The 11,063-nt window shown below is 36.0% G+C and overlaps 1 protein-coding gene and 1 long non-coding RNA gene across 4 annotated transcripts; one reads left to right on the forward strand and one right to left on the reverse strand.

Moving 5' to 3' along the window:
• Positions 1 to 5,080: 5,080 nt before the first annotated feature.
• LOC126794586 (uncharacterized) lies at positions 5,081 to 7,287 on the reverse strand. Of its 3 annotated transcripts, none has more exons than XR_007672167.1 (4): positions 6,798 to 7,287; positions 6,444 to 6,537; positions 6,100 to 6,147; positions 5,081 to 5,812 (listed from the first exon to the last, which is right to left on the reverse strand). It is a non-coding gene; the product is annotated as an uncharacterized LOC126794586 (long non-coding RNA). The 3 variants fall into 3 exon arrangements; XR_007672165.1 differs by having other exon boundaries at positions 6,444 to 6,555; XR_007672166.1 differs by lacking the exon at positions 6,444 to 6,537.
• Positions 7,288 to 8,763: 1,476 nt separating this feature from the next.
• LOC126795817 (uncharacterized) lies at positions 8,764 to 9,498 on the forward strand. Its single transcript, XM_050522565.1, has one exon. The coding sequence runs from the start codon at positions 8,764 to 8,766 to the stop codon at positions 9,496 to 9,498; it is 735 nt and encodes a 244-aa protein (XP_050378522.1).
• Positions 9,499 to 11,063: the final 1,565 nt, after the last annotated feature.

Raw genomic sequence — 11,063 nt, forward strand, 5'->3', positions numbered from 1 at the left:
GAATTCGGTCCGTCCATTTGTTATTCGATTTTGAGGGCCTTAACGATTACCAAATTGGATGAAATTTTTCAGAGATTATCTACACAATATTATCTAGATACTAGACGGTGGAGAAGAGAAAATTCGATCAAAAAGTGGTAAAAATATAGAAATCCGCACCAAAATCATTGGTGCGGACCTCCGCATTTGAGAAAATCTGGTTCTTTACATATCTTTAGATAGCCTTGATGATACTGAATAATACACACCTCGATCGTTTAGCCTTTAATTAAAGAAATAATTAGACATAAACCCAATTTTGAAGCCTCCAATTAAATCTAAACCCACACCTAAAAGTTTTTTCAATCTAAACCCAAATTAGTTATTTTAACCTAATATTTTTGTAATAAATATTTTTCATTTAGAATGATTTTACTTTTTTACCCTCTAAATTGAGAAATTGAAACTCCTCCTTAAAATTAGCTTTGACAAACTTTTAAATTTAGTTAACATTTAATTGTATCTATCATAAATAAAAATTGCAATTTCATTTTGGAGAAATTTGAGAAATCGGATATCAACATTAATTTAGATAAATTATAGAATATACAAAAGTGAAACAGAGTTATGATTGAATAAATTTTGATTTTTTTTTCTTATTTAAGACGATTAGTTATTTGAATTTGTCATAATGAGACTTAAATTTTGCCTTAATTTTTATTTCTTCATCTCTTGACGTCTATTTAGTCTCCTATCACTCTATGTTATCAAAGATTTTTTTCATATACTTGGAATATACTTTTTATTCTCCCACCTATTCAGCAGATTAAAATGACCTGTTATAAACCAAAACATCCTACACACTATAATTTAAAGAACATAATGAATCCCCATAATTGCCCAGTTCCAACACTATGGATGCATATCTCATTTTACATATATTTGTTAAACATATGCAGATCATGTTACCTACTAAATAGATTTTAATGCTCTAAAGAATAGAACGTCTTACCTCAACCTTAGATGCACAACAAAACCACACCTACTCTACATATACAAATCCACACCACATTATGAAACCCACCTACTCAACATGATTATGAAACCTACAAATTTCAACCAATACACAAGTAACCATATGAATCCTCTCACATATTTAGCAGACTTAAGGAAAAAATATACATATTTCGTAGAATCACGTACTCCACTGAACAATAAGGATTATGTTTTTACCGGTTACATAGGTTCTTCAGATTTAGCAAACACACACACACACACTGAAAACATAGAATAAAAAAAATACATACTCTAAGTTAGTACTTGGGTAAGAGATTTGGAGGTGACAAAAAATTTCAAAAATAAAAGGATTTCAAGGTGAATTGATTAATATAAAGTGATAGTATATTAAATTGAAGCTAAAATTAAGCAATTTTTCAAAAACATACCAAACGTATTTGTACTAGTGGCAAAGAAAATAATTTTCATCAAGAACAAGTTTTATTTCTTATAGCAAATAATCTTTTTTTCATTTCTTGTTCAACCTAACTGAAAGAGTTTTAAGAGTGAGTTTAGATTTAAAAGGGTGCTGATTTTTGGATCTATAATCAATTACCCCTTAATTAAAATCTTCTACATGCTTTTCAATCCAAGAATGAATTGATTTGGGCATACTTTGTTCCTCTCCTTGTCTATAAATTCAAATTGTACGTGCATGAGTCGTATGTCTCCTTGTTGTGTTGTCACTGTTGTGTTGTTGAGATTCTCAGGAGTTTTATGCAGGGAATGAAGGATGAGAATGGTAAGGAGGCAGGAGAGGTTATGCAATGACATGAAAGCTTGGAAATGAGGTATGACTTGTGTAATGACCCAATTTTTCGGGATAAAATTATGTGAGTTCGTAGAAATTAATAAACTTCGTTAATTTAATAAAACGTGTTTGTTTATTCTCATTCAAACTCCTAGTCCATCCAAAAAATAATACAAATTTCAAGTCCAACGTACGGAGACAATATATATCATCATTATTATGAAGAAGAACTTCACCCTAGTTCTGAATTTAGAGGCACGTTCGAACTTTGAAGCAACTTGCGAAACTAATATGACTGGGAGTTCTTCTTCACGACGTTGTTGAAATCGAAAACGGACCCGTATTCGGAAAACTAAATTGAAAAGACGTTACGTTTCCGTGACACGGGAGTCGACTTTTACTCCGTCGCTCGTTTCTAAAAACTTCTTTCACGAAAGTTGTAGAGTTTGTCGATACGAGTTCGTGGACACGTCACACGTCCTAATCGGACGTTGTACACAAAAGTTATTAACGACAGAAGTTAGCTTCCGATTTTAGAAGTGAGTATAAAAAGGAAATTTTGAGAATTAGGATTTCCATTTTCGGAAACCCCTTCTCTCGCACCCGCCTCCCTCTTTCTCTCTTCTCTCTCTCTCTCCCTGACCTCTCTCTCTCTCTCCCTCAGAAAACCCATCGCCGGCGATCTCGCCAACCGGACGTTTGTGTCCCTCACCGCCGGCCACAAATGCTTCGCACGGCCCTCCGCATCAAACCCCGAGCTCAACACGTTTCCATTCGCCAACGTGAAGCCGCGCGACAAACCGAGCCTCCTGCGTTCTTTCGCCGCCGTTCGAACTCCGCCTCCGGCGACGCCAGTGCACGAGGCTAGCTCGTCTCCACCTCTCCTCACCCCTAGAGCCATCTACGACGAGATTGGAGCTCGATTCACCCTCGCGCCTCGCCTATGCTCAAATTCGACTCCGCCGGCATCTCAAGCTTCTCCGGCGACAATCCGACAGTTCCAAGGTCCAATCAAGGTGAGGGTTACCTTAGTGGATTGATTTTGATTGATTGTGGTGGATTGTGATTGATTTGGATTGTTTTGGGGGAAAATCGGAGAAGGAGGAGATGAGGGAGGTACCGCCACCTAGGGCGGCGCGTGAGGAGGCGTGAAGGGGGTAGGGAGGCGGGCTGAGGCCGTAGGAGGGTAGACGAGGAAGAAATGAAGGGTTTTGGGCGGCGGTGGGAAAGCCACGCGCACCGGTTTGAGCGGCGAGTGAGCTCCACGCGCTGCCACTGTGGGGAGGCGCGGCCGCCAGAGATGGCGCGTGAACCAGACGGGCCGCCACGTGGCGGCGCGTGAACATTGATATTTTTTTAAACATTAATTTTTTTTATAAAAAAATGATTTATGTACGGTAATTGTAAAAAGTAAATTTACGTACAGTAAATTTAAATGTAATTTATGTACAGTAAATTGTAAAATAATTTCTAAAAGGTAAATAAGTTATTCGTATTTACTATGAATAGTATATCAGAGTACATGAATACGTAAACATTACGTATTTGAATACTGAATAGTAATTACATGAACAATAATTTCGTAAAAAAAACAGCAAATTACTGAATAGTAAAACATTATTACTGTTTCGGCATTTAAGGTTTTACGTAACGCTTCTAAATTCACTTCTTATCTATTCTAGGTGATCGACACAATAAGTAAATGATTCACTTGCGGAATTGTGGAAATTACGCTCAGGATTATAAAGTGAGTAAATTCCCACAGTGACGAATCTACCCTTGCGGAGATTCATAATTACATTTATTTTAAAATATCAAACTATAATATGTATATGATATAGTGGGTTGTATATGCGTATAATTGGTAAAATCGATACATATACATGAGTTGCTATATTATATACTGTCATATTCTCGTTTCAATAAGTTCATTTATGGCATTGATATTTATTTATTGAGCATGTCATTTGGTTTTGTACGACAATATGTGAGGATTGTTCGTACGTGGTTTTAACTTGAGATATGTTAAAACGTTTTTTTTTCTTCGGACGTGTTGGCATGTCAGAACCTAGCCTTGGTCGGGCGACAGTTACGATACAGTTAGAGCTACAATCTATCTGCCGGTGTACTGGCATGAGAGGTAACAGATGGGTTACCGGCTTATGAGTACCCATATTTTAGATATTGGGTAGCAAGTGGTTGCCCAATGTCGGGCGGCGTACTAACATGAGGGGTAACATAGGTGTAACAACGCTCATGAGTACCCGTATTATAAATGTATTTGGGTAAACAGATGGATTGCCCGATTTCTCATGAGCACTAACTGATATTATTGGAAACTAGATGGGCCGTCCAATGGCTTATAAGTAAATTTATAATTAAATGTTTTCATGATTTTTCTTTTGTGTTTATACACGAGTTATATTGTTGTTTTACTCATACGAGCTGCAAAGCTTACCGGGTTTGTGTTTACAATTCCGATGCACCTATTCAATGTGTATGAGATAGTTCTGTAGGTGTGGATTAGCAGAATTGACGGACCACTCTGAAGACTTTGAAGTTTCTTCATTTATTTTGTGGTGAGGATTTGTGACGATTTTACACTTTCATTTGAAATAATGTTTGAATTTTAAATTAATTTTGTAATAATCCATTCGACTGAGTTGTACTATGAACTCAGTAACAATACACTGTGACGATGAGACTATTTCAATATATTTGAGATTGTTTTAGAGTTTTCATAGCTTCGATTTTCGAATTTCATACTTGAAATTTCGGGATCGTGATAACTTGTCTCGGAGTTGGGGGAAATTCCCTCATACCACCCCGACCATCAACGTAATCATAATTATCTTTTCAATTTAAAACAAATTATATAAAATGGTACGTAACCAGGCGGGTAAATGAGGTCTTCATTGTCAGTACTTATGAACACTACTAAAATATAGCCTAAAGAGACATTTGTTAAGTGTCCCCTTTTATACCTATAGGGACATATATATGGACACTTAGCTATAGAGACATTTAGCACAAATGTGTCTTTTGAATGTGTTCCTATTGCTAACTTGGACACTTAATTCATGTATCCCCAAATATAAGAGTGGGTCTCATGATATCTCAAACACAAACTAGAGTATAAATACAATACATATGTATAGATACACTACACCAATTAGGGACACTTATATGTGCCCAAAAATATAACTTTACTTTTTGCTCATAGTCCTTATAATGGGAAGTAATTGCAAACGAGTCCCAAGAAAATATATAAAATATCATAACAATAAACAATATATCACACAATTATATATTTGCCATTGAAATATTATATTCACCAATATATCAACAAAAATTAATCACCTAGGTTTCAAACATACAAATCAGTGCAACCATGCACTAAATCTCTACAAGCATAAATATAAACATCACTAGATCTAAAACACTTTGCGAAATAGCTAACTTCATACTCATAATGTGACCATGTAATCTTGCTTAAATTGACCACCTACAAATAAAGGTAATTCTTCGAGCAACATATGTGCACCAAACAACTATGTTTTTCGGCAATACATATGAATTCATTGAGTTCAGATATGAAATTTAGTAAATTCTAGTTCATAGGTTCTTACCTTAGTTTCTCAAAAAAATTTGGATGACACCCATGCTATTGGATCTCCAATAACCTTAAAAAATCCACATGTATTCTCAGTTCACAACACTCCAATAATTATATTACTGAAGTGATAGCGCTCCAAAAGTTTGCGTAGAAGTGAAAATAAAACAGTGCACATACCAGTCCATGTTTGACATTGTTCAACAAGCAACCACTACATGACTCCAGCATTTTCTGAACATTAACTCACTACTATTAATTCCTAGTAATGTACTTTACAATTCCATAATTGACTCATCATAATACTTGCATTTTTCCCTTTACAAAAAGACCTTTAGCCTTCAGAAGGGCACATAGCATCTCTACAGTTAATCCCTGAAAGTCCATACTAGCTGCTTGACTGCTTGATTCCTCTGTAAGTTCAACCAAACAGAGTAAACCAAATTATTAAGTTAATGAAACTCCTAATATATGTTTGACAAGAGTAAGATTGTGGAACAAATGCAGTGCATCCCAAAACTATAAAGAAATGCATTAACGAAGAATTGGCTGCTCTACAATAAGCATTAATGACTATTTACCACCTAAAATCTTGAGAATACCATTTAATTGATCACACCAATATAAGCATCTTAAAAAGAAAGGATATACACCAAAACACTACGATACAACTTTGACAAACTTATAAGGAAATAGATACCTGGAAGTAATGTCTCATACTCACAAACACAAACACGTATCCTATACCCTGTAAGAGAATATCATTCATGTAAGTAAAAATTAATGCAGTAAGACTATAAGAATATTAAAATGCACCAAATGTGTACTAGTGAGTTCTTTAGAAACTTTACTGAGGTGCAACCTCTGTTAGGAGTACTGAAAAAGATTCCAGAAAAAATGCAGCCTTTATGTTTGAAATGTGAAACTACTTCTACACAATTTCCATTGAATGCAGGCTTGAAAAATTACAGTTTTCATTTTCTCAATCCAAAGCCAGAAAGCATCATGCCCCACAAAGAATGTAGCATTGTCAGACTTGCTCACCTAATGATCAATTTGATCAGAGTGGAAAATTGAGGATTTGATCTTCAGACCCAAAGAAGCTTAGCAACAACAATGATTACTTCCCTTAATGTATCTGAATCAATCCCAACAACTGGATTTTATAACGCAAAGACAGACCTCAATCTCCAAGCACAGAGACAATAACACAAGAAACAGCTCAACGAGAGAATATTGTGTAGTATTTGAGTGGCCATAGAAGAAAATGAAGAACAAAGCAAATATTTCCTAAAAGCTAGCATGCAAAACCAGATCATAGAATAAAAGATGGTACATTTCTGCTTTAACTACACCAATTCAAGAAAATCAACTTCAGATTCAAAGCTATAATTCTACCTTCAAATTTCCCAAATGGCAGAAGCTTCCTCATGAATTCGATGATCCGTCAAGGTAAAGTTGGATGATCAACTCAGCTTCTTGATACCTCACCAAGTTGCATACGAAGCCTAATGAATCCTAGAATTGACAGAATAGGCTCCAATTTTCGAAGAACGACGTCGACCAGTAAACCCAGGAAGATTCAAAATCGAATTAGTGAAGAAATCAATCAAACTAAATCACCAGGATGATGAAGACGACGAGATGAATGATTTCCATACCAAGTTCGATCGAATCAGTGGCTGTAAACGCTGGTGCCACCTTGATGCTCGACACTGTTCACTGTGATTTCTCCTTCCACGATCGCCGATTGGAAAAGCAAGAGCCAGAAATGCGTCGGTGACATCGAAATAGGTTGAACGGAGGCGGTGTAGCGGCCGGAGCGAAGCTGAAGGTGTAGGAAGGACAGTGGTTTGGTGCGTGGGTCGTCAGGTCGCGAAGAGGGAGGTTGCTTTGAGAGCTCAATCTGTTTGCTCTCAGTTACCTCCAATACATGTACATAGTCTAAATGATCCAAGGGCTGAAATAATTCAACCAATTTCTACGGCCAAGATTGCACCGTAACCATTTTCTGATTTCCCAAATAATTCCTTTAAATTTCCTAACTTTAGAAAAATCATATAAATAGCTGGCTAATCCAGAAAATTCACTGAACATTCTCAAGTACTTGACATAACGTGTATGACATTTAATTCAAGAGAGTTACTTATTTGAAAACTCTAAAAAATATTTTTGAGCATTTACTTTAATTAATCACCGATATCGTAAAATAGTCACTAACGATCTTAACTTAACTCGTTAATAACTTCGGGGCTCACATCCACTCTTGGTCTGGGTATTCTACTAAGAGTGAGAAGAACGAGAATCGTATGTTGGAGAATTTTTTTTGTCAAAATATCGGTAGATCTAGGTGAGAAAGAACATAGATAAGATAATGAGTCAATCTAATGACGGCCAAGGGTTTTTGTATGGAGCAGTATTTCATGGATAAAAGAAAGAGTCTAAATTCTACTATTTGTCTTGGAAAAGCAATGGTATTCTACCAACAAAATATACATTTTGTGTAGTTTAGGGACATATATAAATCTCTAAACATGAATGTAGATATACCTAAAGTGTTTAAGGACACATAAGTGTGTCTTTTGCGTATATATGGATACATGATACATGATTTGTGTCAAATATATATTGAGGGACACAAGCTAACATATGTCCCAAAATGCAAGAATATATGGACACTTGTTTATTTGTTCCTAAATTAAATGTGTTGGAGAATTTATGGGTAAAAAATGAATTGTGGAGATGGAACAAACCAAACAAACGTGTCTTTTGGAATGAAAGGACACGACTTCTGGGTTTCAACTAAAGTGAATAGTCATACCCTTTCAAAGCATCACCAATCTTCTATATAAGGATGACAAACCAAAGCATATGGTTAATTAATTAATTTTCTCCTCTCTCTTCTTTCCTCAATATTTATGAGAAACACAAAGTAGAATTTGCCAGGGATTCAATTGAAGTGCTTCGATTGAATTCGATAGTTGTATCCTGCAAGACAGACGTCCAAAGATCTACAAGCACAAGTGTAGGGGCGAATTTCTGTTTTAGGAGATTGCAACAAGCAAGCCTCTATCAAAATCAACAAGTCAGTTTCTTTATTTTCAATCTTTTTGATTTCAGTTTAATTGAAAATTGATATTACTGTATTCATAGAATTGAAATTGTGTTCTTCAAATTCATTTTATAGTTGTAATATTACTGTATTTATAGAATTGGAGTTGGGTTCTTAAAACTCAATTTACTGCTGTAATTAGAAGTATAAATCAAAGGCTATTTTATACAACATCGTGTGTTGATTAAGTTGATTCCATTACTTACTGAACATGTGTTCTAACAATCTAAAACAGAAATTATATTTGTTGAAATGGATCAACCTGCTGATGTTGGTGTTAAGAACCACATTGAGAAGCCCTTTGTGTTCAAAGGTGTGGATTTCAAAAGATGGCAGCAAAAGATGTTGTTTTATCTAACAACGTTGAACTTGGCACAAGTGATTACATCTGAGGCTCCTGAATTGCCAGCAGAGGGTGATATCCCTGATGCAACTATGAAAGCTGTTGAAGCTTGGGAGCACAACAAATTTATGTGTAAGAATTACATCCTGAATGCATTAGATGATTCTTTGTATGATGTTTATTCTACATTCAAAACTGCAAAAGAGCTGTGGGATTCTTTGGATAAGAAATACAAGTCTGAAGTTGCAAGTGCCAAGAAATTTGTTGGAAAATTTCTGAATTGTAAGATGAGTGATGCCAAGTCTGTGGTGAAGCAAGTGGAAGAACTCCAGATTACTGCTCATGAATTAGTTGCTGAAGGTATGAGACTCAATGAGATTTTTCTTGTTGCTTCCATTATTGAAAAGTTGCCTCCCTCTTGGAAGGATTTTAAGATTTATCTCAAGCACCTATCTAAAGAAATGAACCTTGAGCAATTGATTCTTAAGCTTCGTGTGGAGGAAGAGAATCGAAAGAATGAAAAATCTGATTGGTCCTCAATGGAAGCAAAAGCCAATGTGATTGAAGGCAATACTTCTAGGTCCAAGTTTTCTCACAATCAGAAGAAGGGAAAAGATAATGTGATTGAAGGCTCGGCCCGTTGACGAGCTCTATACATGACTATTGAATGGTGGAGATGTGAAAAAGTGACCGAAAAATTAGTTAAATAAGGAACTATGCACTTAAGTTCAAAGCGGGGCTCCGCACGGTCACAAAATTGGGTGAAATTTTGTATGAATGATTTATACATACATACATGATTACTAAATGATGGAGACGTGAAAAAGTGACTGAAAAATTAGTCAAATAAAGAACTCCGCATTTTAATTTCAAAGCGGGACTCCGTTCTACAAAGAGACTGAACTGATATATATATATATATATATATATATATTATATTACATATAAATGTAATATGGATGGCTGAAGGAGTAGTCTTTGTAATTCTATATTTTTATCATTTACATGTACCATGGTTTTTTTTGGTAATAACTTCATTAATTTGGAATAATTTTACGTTCAGTATGGATATTTCAGCATCGCTCCTCATTGCAATTTTGGCCCAATAGTTGACCAAGTAAAAATGCATGCATAAATGATAAATCTAAGGTAGGGGAATTTCACCACCAAAATGTTCAGCACCTCAAGAATACCAATACAAAATAAACTACAAGATATGAGATAGGAACAAAAAGCACTTCTATTTGGGATAGGCATAAACGAATATTCCATTGCAAATTATGCAGCATCCCCCTCTCTTTATTTATTTTTTATTTTAAATAAAGTTGAATTTATTAGATCAACTGCTACCTATTTATATGGCAGGTAAACAATATATTTTATGTTTAATAAAAAAAACAATGAATCTTATGCAGGCATACAAGTTTGGACATATATTTCGAGAAGCTTTGCGGTGGATAAATAACAAATCTGGATCTCCATTATCTCCTTGTTTGTGCATCCCAAGTGTTCTTGTTGGATTAGCTGGGTGGGCGAAGTAGCAGGAGGTTTCTCTTTCTAGTTTATTTGCTATTTTCTTTCTACTGTCACAAAAAGAAATTCTATCCGTTTTGACGATTGGGTCGGGCAACCCGAACAAGCCCGAATCAGTTCCAGGTCCGAACCCAAACCCAAAGGACGGTTGTTGGTGACGTGCATTAACCCCCTTCTTCACTGCATGGACTTCAAATACTGAGAGAGAGAGACACTGTGCTATAAAAACAAACTCGCGAGTTAAATAGTTAAAAAAAAAAAACCAACTTAAGAAGAGGAAGAAGAAGCAGCACAAGAAGAAGAGAAAAACCAACACCAACAAATACAACAAAACAACTCACAAACCCCTCTTTTCTTCTCTCTCTCCTCTCTCTCTCTCTCTCTCTCCTCCGCGCTGCCCTTCGAGGCTTCCACCGCCGGATGTGTATGCATCCATCGCCGCTCTCCTTCTCCGTTCTCCCTCTCAGGTAACTCCGGCCGCGCTGTCTCTAATTCACCTGATCTACTTTTTTCAATCCAAGCTTTTTACTTGCCGGCTTTTCTAGGGTTTCGGGAGGGTTTTTAATCCCCTCGCCGATTTTGCTGCTCCGGCCGGCTGTGATTCTCTGCGGCGTAGTTTGATTTTTGTTGTTGTGGCTGATTGTTATTTGTGGTTTTTGGTTTGGGTTTTCTTTAG

This window comes from Argentina anserina, chromosome 5, assembly GCF_933775445.1.
Source record: "Argentina anserina chromosome 5, drPotAnse1.1, whole genome shotgun sequence".
Lineage (NCBI taxonomy): Eukaryota > Viridiplantae > Streptophyta > Magnoliopsida > Rosales > Rosaceae > Argentina > Argentina anserina.

Coding starts and splice junctions, on each gene's coding strand:
- LOC126795817 (XM_050522565.1), top strand. CDS start 8,764: ATGGATCAACCTGCTGATGTTGGTGTTAAGAACCACATTGAGAAGCCC.